Genomic DNA, 20,346 nt, shown 5'->3' on the forward strand with positions numbered 1-20,346 from the left:
AACTTCAGAACTCCAAATCTTACAAAAATTGAATGTTGAAAATTATTTTACAGGGACTTGGAAAAAATAAACTCTATTTACAAAAAAGGGGGGGCTTATAGTGACTGGAAAAAATGTTTCTTCAAATTACTATGCTCCTTACTTTGTTTTCATCTTTCTACTTTGCTTCTGCCCTTCTACACTTCTCTGCTTTAGCCCCAGAGGTGATGGTCCAGTGCCCACTGTGGGACCCATATTTTTAAGAATCTTTCCCAGGTGCTCCAGGCTGTACTCCTCCCATTTCACACCCCCTGGCCCATTCTTCCTCCTGCCCCCATAGGAGGACCTCAGCCTAAGCTCATCTGTGTGATCAGGAAGAGGTAGGTCTGAGTTAGAAAAGGGACCACACCCAGCGCCTTCTAATAAATTACTAAGGCACAAGGAAGTTGCAGAAAAGAAAAAAGTTACATCATTCTAGCTCTGCTGTTAGTAGTTCTATTTACTGCTGCAATTCTTTCTTCAGTTTTCAATTCACAAGACTTAAGTAGGCTGGGTACAATCTTCTGTTAATGATCATTGTAGCTGCAGACCGGATTTCCAACACGGGCAATCACTTTAGATATCAAGTCAAGTCAATAGGCAATTATCAAGGGATTTGCCATTTAGATGTTGAGTCAAGTCAAGGCAATAATCATTGATCAAGCATGTACTCTATGTGTCAGCCACCATGATGGCAAAGTAGAATATAAAAGAGTCCCAGATCACAGTCTAATGGGGGAAAATATAACTAGGTGTATATGGTTTAGTGGTTTAGTCATGTGGATTAGTGATAGTATCCAGGGTGTGACATATCCGGACACATAGTAAATGTCTGAGTCTAGGTTAGAACTTAGGAATTTCTGACTCTAGGAATAAGATATAGACAGAACGACTTGGAGATCATCTCAGAGGGAAGGCGCCAAGGTTAATGCTTTCTATGCTGATAGAGCCCTGGTGGTGAAATGGATAAAAAGCTAGAGACAGGAAGAATCAAATTCAAATCTAGATTTAGATCCAGTGAATTTCACTTAACCTCTGTTTGCCTAAATTTCCTCAAAGGTAAAATGGAGATAATAATAGCACTTACTTCAAAGACTGTGAGGATTCAATGAAATAATTTTTGCAAAAAAATTCCAGGGATATTATTCTCCCTCTCCTTTCAAAATTATATCCCTTGCATCTTGAATATAGGAGGAACCTAAGAAAACAATAAATCTAAAATGGGAGTGGCTCTTAGAATTCCAGATGAGGAAAGAGGCCTAGAAAGTAGTAAAAACAGTGGTCAGATTTCAACCTAGGTCACAACACTACTCCTCAATAAACACTTATCATATTAAATGATATCTGTCTACTCCCAGGTTGACTATAAACATCTTCAGGTTTAGGGGTTGGTTCATTTTTGTCATCTTTTTCTTTAGTTTTTACATCAGCTCCATTTTCAAATATATATCCCTCTTCCACCTTCCTGGCAAAGGAAGTTTAGAATCAGTTAGACCTGAGTTCAAATATGATTTCAGACACTTGCTAGTTAAGTGACCCCGGGCAAGTCATTTAAACCTCTGCCATAGTTTTCTCATCTGTAAAATGGCCAGGAGAAGGAAATGGCCAATCACTCCCATATCTACTCAAAAAAACCCAAATGAGGTCATGAAAAGTTGGGCACAAGTGAAATAACCAAACAACTTTTCTACTCAAAGAATCATTACATACCACATAGAATTTTTAAAAGTAGGGGTGGGGGCAAGTGGAGGAAGAACAATTCAACAAAATTTACCAACACAGCAACCAAGTCTGAGAGGAAATGTAATATGCTACATCCAGAGTCCCCCACCTCTATAAAACTGAGAACAGAGGCACATTTTTTCCTCTTTTCTCTGGGACCCAGATGAACCATTACAATTACAGAACATTCAAATCTTTCAGTTTTCCCCAAGATCTTTCTATTTACTTTATTTCATTCATGTGCATATTGTTTTGTTGATTCATATTAAATGCTCTTTAGTCAGGCTAATCAACCAGAGGGTTTAGTAGATAAGGCAGCTAGAGTCAGGAAGATCCAAGTTCAAATCTAAGCTTCAGATACCAGCTCTGTAATCCAGAGCAAGTCACTTAACCTCTGGCTGCCTCAGTTTTCTCAACTATAAAATGGGATCATAAGAGTACCCAGCTCCTCCAGTCATTGTGAGGATCAAGGGAGATATTTGTGAAATGCTTAGTAGCAGTTCCTTAGTAACAGCTTAATAAATATTTATTCCCATTTCCCTTTTCCATACTTGCCAGGCTTTAGAAGAGGTCTGTAAGGGCTAGTAAAAACTCTAAATAAATGCCTCTTCTTAGTTTGAATTGAATTGATGAAGGAAATGATTCCTACAGAAGTGTATAGACAGACTGTGATAGCAATTGTTGAATTTCTCCTATACCCTACCCCACCAAAAAACAGAAGATGAGTATCAGACCAGCCCTGCCCTGGCTGCCTGCCTCTGTAGTCTCACACCCACATGTCACAGCTTTCTCTCTACTTTCCCCTGGATCCTTCAGTTTCAGCCTTCTCTGGGGAGAAGGATCTCTGGATTCTCAAATACTGAAATCCTAGAAGAAGCAGAGGAGGCTTGTCTAAATAGGGCAAAAAAGAAGAGGAAGAAAAGGAAGGAAGGAAGGGGAAATCAAGGAAGCATGGTTCTGATTTCTATAAATTTATTAAAACTTCCTTCTCCATAGTTGATCAAAAATGGTACTAAGGACGATTTCAAAAAAGAAGTTTCCAGTAATTCTTGATCTTTGCAGATCATTTTGATGGATAACATTCATGTAGATTTAAATTTGGTTTCTTATCAGAGATCTATGAACTTTTGTTTTTAAATAGGCAATGGGGGGGGGGAGGCCAAGTGGTGCAGTGGATAGAGCAGCAGTCCTGGAGTCAGGAGTACCTGAGTTCAAATCCGGCCTCAGACACATGATAATTACTAAGCTGTGTGGCCTTCGGCAAGCCACTTAACCCCATTTGCCTTGCAAAAAACTAAAAAAAAAAAAATAGGCAATGGGGTTAAGTGATTCGGCCAAGGTCACACAACTAAGTAAATATTAAGTGTATGAGGTCAGATTTAAACTCAGTTCTCCTGTCTCCAGGGCCAGTGCTCTGTCCATTGTGCCACCAAACTACCCCCATGAACTTGGTTTTAAAAAATATTTTGATAACTTAAAAAAATACAATTAGTTTCCTTTGTAATGCTGTATATTTTATGCATTTAAAATTATTGTTCTAATAAAGAATATTGGGGCAGCTGGGTGACTCAGTGGATACAATTCCAGACCTGGTGTCGGGAAGAACCATCTATCTGGACTCAAACCTGGCCTTAGACATTTATAAGCTGTGTGACCTTAGGCAAATTACATCACCTTGTTTGGCACAGTTTTCTCATCTGCAAATTAGTGGAAAAGGAAATGACCCTGTCTTTGCCGAGAAAACTCCATAAGAATTCACAGAGTCACACTTGACTGAAAACAATTCAACAACAGAATCTTAATTTTACTGTTCAAAAAAAGCAGAAAGATCATCAGAAAATTCACTATAAAGGAAAATAGAGCAATAAGACAGACTTCCCTGAATCAATTTCTCAAAGCAAAAAAAAAAAAAAACCAAACAAAAACTGTCAAGAGAACCCAGGTGCCTCACAAAGCTACTTAGAAAAGCTCATTAAAAATCTATAACTCGCATTAGAGTACCATTTTCCAGGAAAATACCACACTCTAGATGGCCCTCAATGAGGTGTTTTTTTTTTTTAAATGGATTCAGTAATAGTAGTTATTCAGATTCCAAGCTAGTATAAAAAACCTATCCTAAAAATGTGGCTTAATAGACAAATAATGGACCAGGAAGGGAATGTTTTGATGAACACGTTAATGATCTAGATGACAATCTAGCCATAGTCTGTGGTTACCAGATTCTTGCTGCTTGATGAGGTATTTGCAGAGGACCCAGGGGTAGGAAGTGTGTATGATATACTGGAAAACAGTAAGGATTCATTAGATTTGGAGCTGGAAGGATCTTAGAAAGGTTAGCAAGTCCAACTCCCTTGTTTTATGGGTGAAGAAACTGAGGAACAGAGAGGTTTAAGCAATTAGCACAAGGTCACACAGCTAGTAAGCATCTAGGAGTGGAAATCAGATGCTCCTGATTTCAATTAGAGCATTCCATCCATTATTTCTAAAGCTGCCTCATTTCAATGTTGAGAGGAGATTTAAAAGAGAGAAACAGAAGATGAGAAACACCTGAATTAAGAAAAGTTCATTTGAAAAGGATTTGAGAATTTTAAGAAGTCACAACTGGGGTAGCTAAGTGGTGCAGTGGATAGCACAACTACCTATGGAGTTAGGAGAACCCCAGTTCAAATAGGACTTTAGATACTTACTGAGCAAGTCATTTAACTCTACTGCCTGAAAAAAAAAAAGGTCACAATCTCAGTGGGAGCATGGTGATATTGCTTTATAAAATAGATGCACATAATCTTGGACCAGATTAATAGATTTAGAATGTTCTGATTTTCTGCAACCAATCATCCCATTGTACTATGGATTAGTTACTCCACATCTGGAAAACTGTAGTCTATTTTAGTGTAACTGTTCTATTTTGGTATCACAGATTAAAACTATATTGGCAAAAAGACAACTAGAACGATGATGATGAAACCCTACTGCACAAGAAATGATGTAAAGGAGACATGATTCTCTTGGTAAAAACAATGAGTAAGAGATCGGTCCTAAAATATTCAAAAGGCTTTCATGGGGGCAGCTAGGTGGCCCAGTGGATAGAGCAATGGCCCTGGAGGACCTGAGTTCAAATCCGACCTCAGACACTTAATAATTACCTAGTTGTGTGGCCTTGGGAAAGTCACTTAACCCATTGCCTTGCAAAAACTTTTAAAAAAAAAGGCTTTCATGGAAAGAGATTTTTTCTTTGTTCTCTGCTATTCCAAAGAATACATTTAGGATCATAGGGTGTCTTAAGAGGAAAATATTAAATTAACATAAGTAATTTCCAAAGTTTTAGAAATCTATTTTGAGGGTTTTTTTGTTCCCGCCCCTCCCCAGGGTAGCTAGGTGGTGAAATGAAGAGAGCACTAGCTCTGGGGTCAGGAAGACCTGAGTTCAAATGTGGCCTCAGACATTTACTAGTTGGGCAAGTCACTTAACCCTGATTGAACTTCCTTCACCCACCAAAAAAAAAAAAAACCCCAAAAAACCGTGGAAGGGACTTTATAGCTCCTTTACTCCCCCCAGGCCCTCTATGAGAAATTGTACAGTGTTAAGAGTTCTATACATTTGAAGTATAACTCAATGGAATCATAGATCACAGGGTCATGGATTGAGAGTTAAAAGGAACTTGAGGGGCCATCTCATGCAATCCCCTTATTTTACTGATGAGGAAACTATGGTAGAGAGAAAGTACATGACTTGTATAAACTGACATATAATCAGATCCTCTGGTACCTATTGGCTGTGTAACTCGAAGTAAGTTCAAGATCCCCCTTTACTATGAAAATCCTAGGCTCTTTTTTTTACTTTTAGGCAATGGGGTTAAGCAACTTGCCCAAGGTCACACAGCTAGGTAATTATTAAGTGTCTGAGACTGGATTTGAACTCAGGTACTACTGACTCTAGGGCCAGTGCTCTATCCACTGGGCAACCTAGCTGCCCCTAAATACTAGGCTCTTAAGATGTATTAGTTGCCATGGCAAAGATAATGTCAAAGATGGGGCTTTCACTATGAGAAACACAAGTTTCAAGGACATAAATTCAAATCTAACCTTAGACACTCGCTGTGTGACTCTGGGCAAGTCCTATTTGCTTCAGTTTCCTCATCTGTTAAATGGGCATAATTTTAGCACCTACATTCCAGGATGGTTGGGAGGATCAAATAAGATAATAATTGTAACTCAATTGGCACAGTGTCTATTATGTGGGCCATCTTTTTTTCCTGTTGGCTATGGGGAATCCAGGAAGATTCTTCTAACTAGAGGCTGACAGATTTAGGAATATTAAGTTGACATCTCTGGTAAGGATGGATTGGAAGGTAGAAAAGCAGAAGGGGAAGTGACTGTTGCAAAACAACTATTATGTATTACATTTAAAAAACACAGACTGAGCTTCCAAACTAAAAAAATCAAAGGAAATAAGAGATTGGGGGGCAGGGAAGGAAGTTAAATCCACCCCCCCAAAAATCCTGGTGGCTTCTAAGCTACCCTGTCTCTTGGTTTTCCTGTCTTATCCTATAAAGCTGTTAGAATGCCATGCATAGGCTTGCCAAGAAGATGATTTTTATGAAAAATTCACATAGGGCAAGTGTTCACAGGGACATCAGAGGAAACACTAGACGGACACCCTGAAGGAATCTTAAGAAGTTTAGAACTGATTGTGCAACGGGGGAGACAACTGGCACAGGACCGCTTAGGATGGCGTGCCCTCATCTGTGAAGATGCTGTGCCCTCATCCGTGAGGATGCTGCACTCGGCAGAACTGAATAACTCAAAGAAAACATGACCCCACCCGACACACAGTCATTTGTCTCAAACCTAGTGATGTCACTTGCTGTTCGATAACAGAGGACAAGAGTGAAGGAACCAACCCATACAGCAACAGAGTAGTAGCTTCATCTGACAACGGGCCGTTGACCAGGGTCAGGAATGACTCCTTCAGGCTTGCTGAAAATGTTGCCCACTTTTGAAGGGGAGAGAGTGGCGAAAGTGTGTGCGGGAGAGGGAGGGAAGGGGAGGAATAACCCCCCTCAGTTTGGGGTAAGGTTTTACTATCTGGGCGGCCAAGAACGTGCTGGTCGTGGGCCAATCAGCACCCTCTGCTGTGTGATCCGGATAAGTGCCTAGAAACTTCTCCCTACACTTGCCTTACTCTGGAAGAAAGTTCATGTTGTAGAGATGGGGGAGGGGGAAAGGGGAAAGGGATTTTTTGGGGGGAGGAGGGACTTTGTTTTTGGCCAGAGCAAACTGTCACATGGCTATCTCTCTGAGGATCTCCCAACTCTATTCTGGAACTTTCGGGGAGCTAGGTCCTTGGCTGGCAGCTCTCTCCTTTTCAACCCCAGTCCCCCAGTCCCCGACGTGATGACCCGGCCTTTCTCCACGGAGGGGCGCCTTCCCACCCCCCCCCCACGCAGCCCGGGGAGCCAGGGCAGAGTTCCCCACTTACGCAGGAAGATCAGGCCGATCAGCAGGTTCCTGGGCCCGCCGGGTCCCGTCGCCATGGAGTCCCAGGGTCCGGAGGAGAAGAGGCTGGGAGAGCCGCGCGCCTGGCCCAGCGGGCAGGGTGCTGCAAGCACAGGCCCCGGACACCCCGTAAGTCCCCGCCCAGGCCGCGGGAAGGGCCGGCCCGGCTCCTCCTCCCCCGCCTTCCTTCCTCTTCCACCTCAGCCCACCCACGAGGCTCCGACCCCCCCCGGGCCCCCCGCCCCCCGGCCCCCCCGGGCCCCCAGCCCTGGCCATTCCTCCTCCCCTCCCTCCTCCAGCCCCCCCCCCCCCCCGGAGCAGAACGTACGAGGGGGCGCAGACAGTTGGCTGGGACCTCCCCGAGGGGGCCCCGGTGGTCCGAGGGGCCGATTCCCGCTTCGATCTGGGACCAGGCGCCTGGGCAGGGCCCCGCAGTCCGGGAGACGGGTCCAGCTCGGGCGCAGCCTGCGGACTAGGAAGCCCAGGCCGGCGGGGACTCCGCGCGCGAGACCGGGGCGGGCCCCGGGGACGTCGGAGCCCGGCATTGGCCAATGCCGCCGGGACGGGGCGGGCGAGGGCCGGGCTCTCCTTTGGGGGTGAGAATCCCTCTAGGAAAGAAAGTCTGGGGCATCTTGGCTTCCAGCACACGGGGTGCGGCTTCTTGGCTCGGGCTGTCCGCGGAGTCGGGAGGGGCAGGACTCCGAACCCCCCCGCAGGCGCTGGACTTTTATTTAGCGGGGGGACCCTGGGCAAGTCCCGGCCCCGACTGCCTCCCGTCCAGGGCCGGCTCCAGTGTCCCGAGTCACATCTGGCCACTGGGCCCAGATGGCCCTGGAGGAGAAACTGAGGCTGGGGACTTAGCCCGGCCCCCTCACTAAATCCGGCTCCTGTACTGGTGGCATCGGCTCTCTGATGTCGCGGCCTGCTTTGAGGATGAAGGACACACCCCATTGTCGCCATGGTGCCCCCCGGGCTGTTGCTTGCCTTCTTTCTGACCTTGGCATCAGGGAGGCAATCCCAGGACGCGCGTGGGAACTGGATTTGATGAGGTGCGGAGTCACTGGTCTCACTTTCTCCTCCAGTCATCCGGGTTTAGTGGCGACAGATGCAGCAGGGCCACTGGAGATGCCCTGGCTGTGGGGCAACCAGAGTTAAGGGACTTGTCCCAGGTCACACAGCTGGGGAATATCTGGGGTAGGAATTGAATTCAGGTCCTCAGACTCCAAGGTGGGTGCTCTATCCACTGTGCCATCTAGCTGCCTCTGGGGCAGTCCACTGGGGCAATATTCCACCAAGCAACCTTCCTTCTATTCTTTTCTTCTCTCTCCTGTCTTTTAATTAATTAATTGATTGATTAATTAAAATTATCTTCCCCGTCAAAATTTGGTGGTTGTTTGTCCTTCATTCTCGAAGACCAGGACATCAGGGAGATGATGCCATAACAAGCGCATGAATTGGATTTGAGTGAGGGGGGCTGTGCTAAGTCGCCAGCCTCCCTTTCTCCTCCACAGTCATCTAGGTCCAGTGGCCAGATATGAATCAGGCTGACTGGAGATGGTCTTGATGGCCAGGCAATCAGGGTTAAGTGACTTGCCCAAGGTCACTCAGTAAGTGCCAAGTGTCTGAGGCCAGATTGGAACTCTTGTGTTCCTGACTCCAAGACCAGTGCTCTATCTCCACTGCACCACCTAGCTATCCCAGATCTGGATGTATCTTTCCACAACACTAGAAACACTTCCATAACAGCCCTGTGTCTGATCCTTATAAATATTTCCAGTTCCTTCTTCTGCCCCATCATTCAACAACCTCCCCTTGGAGGTTCAATGTAAGACAAAAAGTTTTGAGGGGCAGAGAAGTAAACAGCATAGAGTGTTGGAGTTAGGAGAGACTCGGCCATTAGCAGGGTGACTTTAGGCAAATGATCTCAATTTTCTGGACTCCAGTTTTCCTATATGTCAGAGGAGGAGGTAGAGTTCAACCTCTAAGGTCCCTTTCTACTCCAAATCTATCATTCTCCTCAATTTCTCAAAGAGTTAAGTCATTGGATCACAGTCTTTCCACCCCCAATAACTTCTCTTATACTTGGGATCTTTGATATGGAGGTTGATGGCCCCTTAAATAACCTGGTCTCCCACTTCACCACCTCAATCAAATCCTATGATTGTGAAGTCTTTGACCTCAGTTCTACTCAGAAATAGTTACATCCCTGACAATCTGATTTTCACTCACCCATCCTTCCATGTCTCCTTGGGTTTTGATCTGCCTAAACTTCTTTTTTATAAACCATTGTGACTTCTAGTTTTTCTTCCTCAGTACTTTTTCAAGCTATTACTCTAGGTGTGGTTTCCTCCCTTCTCAATCTTAATTCTATAATGAACCAATTAATTGTTTTCAACTCTCAAATCATTAAACTTCCACCCAGAATTACCCAAATACCTTCCCTTTCTCCTAATCTTATACTCCTGAAGATACTGGAAGAGCCCATATGTGCTGACTAGGTCCAATCCACATTTGTAATCTCATCTCAGTTGGGCCTTCATTGCTATATTGCAATCCTTTGTCTCTTTCAATTTACTCTTTATCTCTGGGGCCATCACCAGTTGTCCTGACCTGTCTTGACCCTGGACCCGGATGACTCAGAAGGAGAGGATGAGGCTGATGATTTTGCACAACTCTTTCCCACATAAATCCAATTCATTTACAAGCCCAGATGTCACCCTCCTCTTTGAGAATGAAGGACAAATGACAACAATCCCTTGGGGATGTTCCAAACTATCTTTCCTCAAGCTTCCTGCTTTTCCTCCTCCAATTTCCTCAGGAAATAATCTTGTTTCTTACTTTATTTAAAAGAAAAAAAACCAAAAAGTCCTTACACTAATGCACTGTTGATGGAGTTGTGATCCAACCTCTCTGGAGAACAGTTTGGAACTATGCTTAATGGGCAATAAAACTATATATAACCTTTTATACAACAATAGAGCTACTAGGTCTTTATTCCAAGGAGATCATAACAAAAAGGGGAAAGGAGTTACATCTGCAAAAATATTTATAGGAGCTCTTTTTGTAGTGGCAAAGAACTAGAAATTGAGGAGATGCTAATCAGTAGAAGAATGGATAAACAAACTGTGGTATGTGAATGTTATGGAATACTATTGTTCTGTAAGAAATCATGAGGAGGGGCAGCTAGGTGGTACAGTGAATAGAGCACTGGTCTTGGAGTCAGGAGGACCTGAGTTCAAATCCGACCTCAGACACTTAATAATTACCTAGCTGTGTGACCTTGGGAAAGTCACTTAACCCCACTGCTTTGCCAAAATAAGAGCAACAAAAAAGAAAACAGAAAAAAAGAAATCATGAGTGGCCAGAGTTCAGAAAGGCTTAGAAAGACTTATGTAAATTGATGCTGAATGAAGTGAGCAGAACCAGGAGAGCATTACTTATATACCAACAGCAACATTGTGAGATGACCAGCTATATTCGAAACAACTCTTCTCAACAGTTTAGTGTAAAAGGACAATTTTTTTTAAAGGTTTTTGCAAGGTAAATGGGGTTAAGTGGCTTGCCCAAAGCCACACAGCTAGGTAATTATTAAGTGTCTGAGGTCGGATTTGAACCCAGGTACTCCTGACTCCAAGGCTGGTGCTTTATCCACTGCACCACCTAGCCACACTGTAAAAGGACAGTTTTGAGAGACATGGACAATGCTGTCCACTTCTAGAGAAAAATCTATGTATTATGAATGCAGAGCAAAGCAAACTATACTCATTTTTTAAAAACTTTCTTGTTTTTTCTTTCTTTCTCATTTTCCCCCTTTAGCTCTAGTTCTCCTTTCACAACTTGACTAATATAGAAATATGTATCTGAAGATTAGATTTGAACTCGGACCTTTCTGACTAGGTTCAGTTTGATACCTAACTTACTTATTTAGTAAACCCTCTGGTTGATTAGCCTGTCCAAAGATCAATTTACAGGTACCTATAGCAGATTGCTTGCTGCCATGGGAAAGGGAGGTAGAGGAAAAATGTGGAACTCAAAAACTTACAGAAGGATGAATGTAGAAAATTGTCTTTGCATGTAATGGGAAACAAATAAATATGAAAGAGGGGGAAGAAAATAGAGGCCCTTACTGTGCATGTTTTTTGCTTCAGCAATACCATTACTAGATCCCCCGAAGAGATCAAATAAAAAGAAAAAGAACCCACAAATATTTATAGTAGCTCTTTTTTTTTTTTTCAGGTTTTTGCAAGGCAAATGGGGTTAAGTGGCTTGCCACACAGCTAGGTAATTATTAAGTGTCTGAGGCCGGATTTGAACCCAGGTACTCCTGACTCCAGGGCTGGTGCTTTATCCACTGCGCCAACTAGCTGCCTCTATAGTAACTCTTTTTAAAAAATTTTTTAAATTTATTTGTTTAGAATTTTATTTTTCCCTTAAACTAGCTTCCCTCCCCCCACCCCCTCAAAAGGCAGTCTGTTAGTTTTTACATTGTTTCCATGATATACATTGATCTAAGTTGAATGTGATGAGAGAGAAATAATATCCTTAAGGAAAAAATATATATAAGAGGTAGCAAAATTACATAATAACAGGTTTTGTTTTGTTTTGTTTAAATTAAAAGTAATAGTCTTTGGTCTTTGTTTAAACTCTACATTTCTTTCTCTGGATACAGATGGTATTCTCCATCGCAGATACCCCAAATTGTCCCTAATTGCTGCACTGATGGAATGAGCAAGTCCTTTAAGGTTGATCATCACCCCCATGTTGCTGTTAGGGTGTACAGTGTTCTTCTGGTTCTATAGCAGCTCTTTTTGTGATGGCAAAGGATTAGAAATTGAGGGGATGTCTATCATTTGTGAAATGACTGAATAAGTTGTGGTATATGAATGTAATGGATTAATTTTGTTCTATAAGAAATCATAAACAGGCTGATTTCAGAAAAACCTGGAAAAATTTACATGAAACTGATATTGAGTGAAGTGTGCAGCACCAGGTGAGCATTGTACACAGTAACACTGTGTGATTATCAACTATGATAGATTTGGCTTGTCTGGGCAATACAGTTATCAAAGATAATCTAAAAGACTTGTGATGGAAAGTGCCATCCACATTCAGAAAAAGAACTATGGAGTTTGAATGCAGGTCAAAGTGTACTATTTTCATTTATTTTTTTTCTTGTGGTTTTCCCCTTTTAGTCTGAGTCTTCTTTCACACCATGACTAATATGGAGAAAGGTTTAACATGATTGTGCATGTTTAACTTATAGCATTATAAACCACTTATAAACTTATAAATTGCTTGTGGTTTTGGGAGGGGAATGAAATGAGGGCAAGAGAAAACTGCAAAAATGAATTTTGAGGAGCAGCTAGGTGGCACAGTGGATAGAGCATAGGCCCTGAAGTCATGAGACCTGAGTTCAAATCAGACCTCAGACACTTAATAATTACCTAGCTGTGTGGCCTTGGGGCAAGTCACTTAACCCTATTACCTTGCAAAAACAAAAACAAAATGAATGTTGAAAACTATCTCTGCATAAAATTGGAAAAAAATACTATCTCAAAAAATAATGCCCCTCCTTTGAGAACTTCTCCCTTTTTCTATGTCTCAAAACCCCTTGACATCATCTCCTATTCTCTTCTCATTTCTTGAGTCCCTGATGAAGAGGAGACCCTTCTCATCGAGACTATCAACCCTTTTACCTGTGCCCAAGATCTCATCAATTTATATCTTTGTCCAGCAGCTTGTCCTTTCTGAAATTGCCCTTCTCTCCTTAATCTAAAATCTCTTCCTAACACAGGGGCATCTTCTGTTTGCCACAACATACCCCAGTCCTGCTCTTGGTTGTTTGTTGTCTCAGCATCCCTCATACACTCTATTGATTATTTGGGGAGGGATTGGTTTTGTCTTGTCTATCTTTGTATTCTTAGAACTCAGCTGACATTTAAATGGTTGTTGACTTGACTTGCATACCTAAAGAACCTTCACTTGAGTCTCTGTCCCTTATCATCTTACATCTCTCATCCCTCTTCATAGCCAAACTACTTTTAAAAAAACCCTTCCACTTCTTTCCTTTCATTCAGTTTCTCATTCTATTTTTTTTTGCTTTTTTGCAAGACAATAGGGTTAAGTGACTTGCCCAAGGTCATACAGATAAGTAATCATTAAGTGTCTGAGGTCAGATTTGAACTCAGGTCCTCCTGACTCCAGGACCTGTGCCATATCCATTGTGCCACCACAATGCCCTCCTCATTCTATTTTGGTCAAACTTTTGATGTTATCACTTGATTGAAACATCTTCACAAGATTAAGAAACTGTTCATTATATGACCTTTGACTTCTGAGAGGTAACCACCCTTTCCTTCTGGATGGTCTCTTCCCTGGATTTCCATGACCCACCCTCTGCCTGTTTTCATACCCACCTAAAAGATACCTTCCTAGCTCTTCTGTTGATCATTTTCCATCCTTTTCACTAAACATGTTCATCATCCTTAATTCTCACTCTTCCTCATTTCCCATAGATAATCAGTTATCAAGTTTAATAGATTCTACATTTGGATCTTATTTCCTTGTGGTTTCTCCACTCCAGGGGTCACCCTCACCATCTCTGAATTGAATACTGCAGTAACTTCCTAATTGAGCTGCCGGTTTCTGGTCTTTCTCATTTCTAATTCATCCTCCATACAACTGTCAAATTTGATATTCCTAAAGCTCAGGTCTGACTACCCCATTTCCCCATTTCAGAAGTTTCCATGGTTCTGTTTTGCTTTCAGGGTGAAGTGGAAACTTCTATGCCACATATTTCTAGACCAATATCACATCACCCCCCCACTTTATTTCCTGGTCAAGCTAGCCTACATTTCATTCCAAATCCACTGTGCCTCTTTACAGACTGACAGCCTCTCTTCCCCAAGTCTGTAATTTTCTCCCGTTTCACCTTAGACCCTTCAGATACCCAGCCTCAATCTAGGCTAAGATCAAGTGATAACTTCTACACATATACCCCAAATCATCGTATTTTATATGGTATATATTTGTATACATGTTTGCCTACACTGAGTCCAAGCTCATTAAGTACAGACAGTTTGGGATTTGGGGGGTTTTTTTTGGGGGGGGATTATTTTCTAGTCTTTATATCTTACAAATCGAAAAGCACAAAGTAGGTGCTCAATAAAAGCTTGCTGAATGAGTGGATGAATGACAAAGGAAAAATGTAGGCATCATTCTACATATTTAAAAAAATAGGTCAAATGACTAAGTCATTTTTCATTTTTATAAATACTCAAATCAACTACAAAGGACTTACGAAGGAAGATGCTATCCACATCCAGAGAAAGAATAGTTAAACAGAAGCATGTGGAATGTGGTTTTTACATACACACAAATATTTGTATCTAAAGATAGCATTCTTTGGGGTGGAATGGGAAAGGAAGGAGAAATTAAAGTAAAAGTACATGGCAAAGAACAAAATAAAACTTAGTAGCACAATAAAGCAAGTCAGCTTTGAAAATGTGCAACATTTATTATATAGTTTTTCCAAAAAAAGTAAACAATGTGAAATGGAATTTCATGATTTTATACTGAATCCTCTTATGTTGTCCTATGTACATAGAAATGTTTTACCCCTAAATTTAAATTCAAAATGAATAGATTTTATATATATATATATATATATATATATATATATATATATATATAGTTAAAGAGAGCAGTTAAGCAACACAGTGGATAGAACATGGGCTCTAGAGTTAAGAGGACCTGAGTTCAAATATATCCCCAGACACTTATTAACTACCTAGTTGTGTGACCTTGGGCAAGTCACTTAACCCCCTGCCTTACAAAAACAAAAAATAACCAAATAACCACATAAAATACAGTTAAAGGAGTAAGATTTATTATTTTTGGTGGAGGTGAGGAAAGGGTATAAGGAAAGTGTTGATTCTTCCTCTAATCATGGAGGAAGGAAAAAATTGAGATGACAGGGATACATGTAAATGATGCTTAGCAGTCAGAACTAAAGCTGAGGGAGGCATCAGAACTAGAGATATAGATCAGTACTGTAGAGAAGCATCAAGGGGCTATATGAAATGGAAATAAATGTAATGGATGAGACCAGTGAGGAAGAGCACAGAGATTAAGGCAAGAAAGGAAAGGGGAGAGGGGGAGAGGGAGGGGGAGAGAGAAAGAGAGAAAGAGACAGAGAGAGACAGAGAGACAGAGAGGCAGAGAGACAGAGAGAGAGATTGATTAAAGACAGAGTCTTGGGAAGTATCTATATTTGGCAGCAGGAGGAAGGTGGGATAGCAGAAATGAAATGGGAAGAGAAAAGTCATCACAGAGGGAGGAGAAAAGATCATTAGTGAAGGGATGATCAACAGATACCTGAAAGGAGACTTCCTTAGGAAAAGCTATACAGTATTAAAGTTAAAAAAAAAATACTAGTAACTTTGGAAAGAGCAATTTGGGTAAAGTGGTAAGAACAGAATCCAAATTACAGGGGAATGAGTTAGGTAGGGCATTTTGAGGGAACAGAGACAATGTCTTTGGTATCACAATCAAAGGAAGGATTTAGTGATCTTTTGTTTTAAAAAAAATTCTTTATTATTGTATTATTGATAGAAGGAAAGAAACCATAAGTCTGAAAATTAAGAGAGGGGATAGCTGGGAGATGATGGGTCCTTGGCTAGGAGAACTTATCATTTAAGGCTGGAAGTAAGATAGAATTAAGGCAGAGAGGTTTGAAGTCAGGAAAATGGAAGATGAAGAATCTGACCTAGACATACCTGAACATTATAAAAAACAACAAACAAAAGAAAGACACAAATAGAAGCAGAAAACTGGGGATTCAAGGACAGGGAGGATCCAAGCTTATGTCCTCATCTAATAAAGCTGGAGCATGAAAGCTTAGAATGAGGAAAGGTTGGCTATGGTTTAGTTTCCTAAGCAAGCAAAGGGGCTTCTTAGAAGACACTGAAAGAAGAAAGATCACAGAAGGAATGGGGTCAATGGGATTCTAAAGTGTTTAATTGGCAGGGGTTAGGGGAGAAGTGCCTGGGACACATACTTAAGAACTGATCTGCAATATCAACATTTTCTCCTTCACTTTCTTAAGTCTAGATCAGGGCTGTCCAAAATGTGACCTGCAGGGCAGACCCACCTGTGGTTTTACTAAATGCTTTAGTAAATGAAGCTGAGCTACCACAGAGCTCCCACTGAGGTGGCAAATCAAAATATATCATTATTATTTCAACAAAACTTTACAAAGTAAGGTTGGACAGCCCTGGTCTAGAATACCCAACAAAAAACAAAACAAACCCTGTTTTTCAGTATTTGCCCATTTCCAATGCACAAATAAATGCTCACATGAAAAATCAAATAGTCGACAGGTACAAGTAGGCTCAAACATCCCCCTCCCCTGAATAATATGATTGTGGCAGTGGGAGTTGTATAAAATGAACAATGAAAATGGAAAATTGGGAATGTAGAACCACTCAGATCCTGTTTTCTTCACCATGAAAAATACACACACACACACACACACACACACACACACACACACACACATATATATATATATATATATTTTGAGGGAATCAGGGATAAGTGACTTGACCCAGGTCTACACTGCTAATAAGTGTCTGGGTTTAAATTTGAACTCAAGTCCTTCTGAATACAGGGCTGGTGTTCTATATTTGTGCTACTTAGCACCCCACCACCACCATGATCTTTCAGCTACTGTGGCTGGTTTTTTCCCATGCCAGTCAATCTGCCCATGTGATCTGCCCATGTACCTGTGGCTACTGAACTGATCCTCCCCACTTAGATCAACAGCATTTATAGGGCACCTGAGATCTAGCCCTCCATCCTGCGATCTTTAGCCCCAGGCCTAAGGAAAGTTAATCCACTCATTTTAGGGGCTCCCTTCTTAGGGTCCACTTTTGTCCAGTGGATCTTCAGGCTCAGTCTCAGATATCAGACTCCCATCCCATTCAGACACCCCCCCCAGGCTATATCACCATCAATGTGCCCTTACTTCCAACCCTTCTCTTCTTCCCTCCCTGATCATGATTCCTCTATACAGGTTATTTCCCCTTTTTAAAATATAAGTTCCTCAAAATTTTTAAAATGAATGTTGAAAGTTGTTTTTACATGTAACTGAGAAAAAATAAAATAAAAATAGATTAAAAAGAAAAAAATAAATAAAATCTAAATTCCTTGAGGACAGGCCTCAACTCTTTATCAATATTTGTATTCCCAGCACTTAACATACTGGCATACAGTAAGTGCTTCATAAGTGCTTTCTCATTCATCTGTCCATTCATTTAAAAAGAGGGGATGTAAGCACTAGCTAGTCCTCAAAATATTCTAGCACTAGGTCCAGATGAAATATATTCCAAGTTATTGAGTGCTGAGCCTCCTTCATTGGTCATTTTGAAGACTGTATAGAGGAAAAAATACTTCAGGGTTAGAGAGGCAAAAGTGCCAATTAAAAAAAAAAGAGGAGTGCACAAATTCTGGAAGTCATAGACTATTGAATTTGACCACAGTCATAATTCACAAAGTCCTCAAAGAGCTAATAATGATGGACTAAATCTCTTAAAGTGAGATTCAGTAAGGATAAATACCAGGGTCTACATTTAGGTTTAAATCTCTAACTTCATAAATACAATATAGGAAAGGAAGGCATGGCTGGAAAAGTTGATACAAAAAAAAAATCTGAGGAGGTTTTATGGACTAAAATCCCGATATGAGTGTTAAGATGGTAGCCAAAACAAAAAACCTCAAGCCAACCCCAACCCTAATGCTATCTTAAGCTATGTTAACAGAGGCACAGTGTCCAGAACAAGGAAGGGAACAGTTATGCTATCCTGGTCAGGTCACATCTGGGATTTGTTTATGGGCACAAGAATTTAGAAAGAAACTGGATCAGATTCAAAATAATTGAAACAATAATTTTAGCGAAGTAGTAGATTATCAAATAAATCCATAAAAATCTTCTATATTTTGATATGTATCACCAAAAACCCTAAGAAGAGATAGTAAAAGAGATCCCATTAAAAAAACAGCTATAGACAGTATAAAATCCCTGAGAATACACTTGCCAAAATAGATTTAAGAATAAGAATGAAAATCTTATACAAATGAAGTCAGATTTAAATAATTGGAGAAATATTAATTGTTCAAGGGTAGACAAAGGCAATATAATAAAAACATTTTTACTTAACTAGTCCATTGATTCAATGCCATCCCAATTAACTTATCAAAAGTTTTCTTACTGATTTGGAAAAAATAATGACAAAATTCACTTGGAAAATTAAAAAGTCAAGAATGTGAAAGAAAAATGAAAAAAAGTGAAGTTATCTTAAAGTATATTAAGAGATAATAATTATCAAAACTATCTGGTACTGGTTAAGAAATAGAGTGGTAGATCAGGGATTCAGAATAGACATTCAACATATAATAGTAAAAGATAATCATAATCTTGGGTTTGACAAATATAAAGATTTAGGTTTTGGGGGATAAGAAGTCATTATTTGAAAAAAAAATTGGAAAACTGGAAAGCAATCTGGCAGAACCTGGGCATAGAAACATATTACCTATCAGACTTACAAATAGGAGAAAAAAAATATGAATAATCATGAGATAGTGTATTGAGATATAAAATGGATAATTGCAACTACATTAAGTTAAAAAGGTTTGGGACAAATAAAGCTAATGCATCTAAGATTAGAAAGAAGGCAGAAAATTGGGGAAAACGTTTAGACAGTCTTTCAGACAGGTCTCATTTCTTGAGTATATAAAATAAAACTAATGCATCTAAGATTAAAAGGAAAACAGAAAAATGGGAATTTTTTTTTCATAGACAATCTCTCAGAGGTCTCATTTCTCAAATATATTTTGTCAAATTTATAAGAATAGGAGTCATTCCCCAACTGATAAATGGTCAAAGGACAAAAAAACGGAGCTTTTGATGAATCAACACTATGTAATCATATGAAAAATGCTCTACATAATTTTTAGTAAAAATATGGAAATGAAAACAATTGAGATATCATCTTACAATTGTAAGATCGACTAAAGTGTTAGAGTCCCTTCATTTGGGGAATGGCTAAACAAGTATGTGATTTTAATGGAATAATACTATAATGTAAGAAATGATGAACTGGTTGATTTTAGAAAAACATGGCAAAACTTGCATGTAATAATGAAAACGAGATTGTTGTACATAGTAAAGAAATATTGTCTTAAGAACAACTTTGAGTAACTTATTCATCTTGAGAATCATATCAAATGTCACACACAGGTCAAACTACAAAGGACCTATGAAGAAAGATGTTATCCACCTCCAGGGAAAGAACTGATAAATTTGTCAACTTTGTGTATGATATGTAGTTGCCTCTAATTGTAGCCTTCTCTAGGGTGGGGAGGGAGAAAAAAAGTACACAGTAGGAGATCAAAAGAAAACTTAGAAGGAAGCATAGAAAAAGCAGAGTCATTTTTGAAAATAATCTGTAGTATTTGTTACATAAGCTTAAAAAAGTAGTGTGAAATGGAAATTCATGGTTCTGTATTGAATCCTCTCTGTATGTTGTTTTGTATACATGGGAATTTTAAAAAAAATTATTAACTTTTGAACTGCCGATGAGTTTTAAGCTTGTCCTTCCCACTTTAGAGGTGAGACAGATGTCTCATTCCCTCCAAAAAAAACAGAGAGATGATGCCAATGAAAGGACTAAAAAATTAGTTCTCTGATCTTGCATCTCCAATCATTTTTTTTCTGATTCATTCAGTCCAAAAGAAACTCCGTCATTCTCCATATACTTGATCTTTGAAATCTGAAAATTGATAATGTAAAATTTGAACCTGGGCTTTGCCATACTCTCCATGAACTAAGGCATGGCAATCAAAGTCTCATTCTTGATAGTATCTTGCTTCTAAAACTTTATCTTTACCAGATTCTTATACACACCTTAACACAACTAACCTGTGGGAGAGGTAATAACACATATTATCACCATATAAAGTTTTTGTTTTTAACCATATTTTTAACCTGTTTTAACCATGTTTTTAACCTGTTTTGAGTAGACAACGAAACTCACAGATAGGCTTATTCGAC

At 40.2% G+C, this 20,346-nt stretch overlaps 1 protein-coding gene across 3 annotated transcripts in view; it reads right to left on the reverse strand.

Annotated features, from left to right (window-relative positions):
* CD58 (CD58 molecule) overlaps positions 1–7,709 on the reverse strand; it is a 75,634-nt gene extending 67,925 nt beyond the window's left edge. For all 3 annotated transcript variants that reach the window (XM_074188531.1, XM_074188530.1, XM_074188532.1), the window contains exons 1-2: positions 7,564–7,709; positions 7,219–7,338 (exon numbers count right to left, since the gene is read on the reverse strand). In XM_074188531.1, the coding sequence (XP_074044632.1) occupies positions 7,219–7,273 (55 nt within the window). In that variant the 5' untranslated portion in view covers positions 7,274–7,338; positions 7,564–7,709. The remainder of the gene's footprint in view (positions 1–7,218; positions 7,339–7,563) is intronic.
* Positions 7,710–20,346: the final 12,637 nt, after the last annotated feature.

Source organism: Macrotis lagotis, chromosome 5, assembly GCF_037893015.1.
Source record: "Macrotis lagotis isolate mMagLag1 chromosome 5, bilby.v1.9.chrom.fasta, whole genome shotgun sequence".
Classification (NCBI taxonomy): Eukaryota; Metazoa; Chordata; class Mammalia; order Peramelemorphia; family Peramelidae; genus Macrotis; species Macrotis lagotis.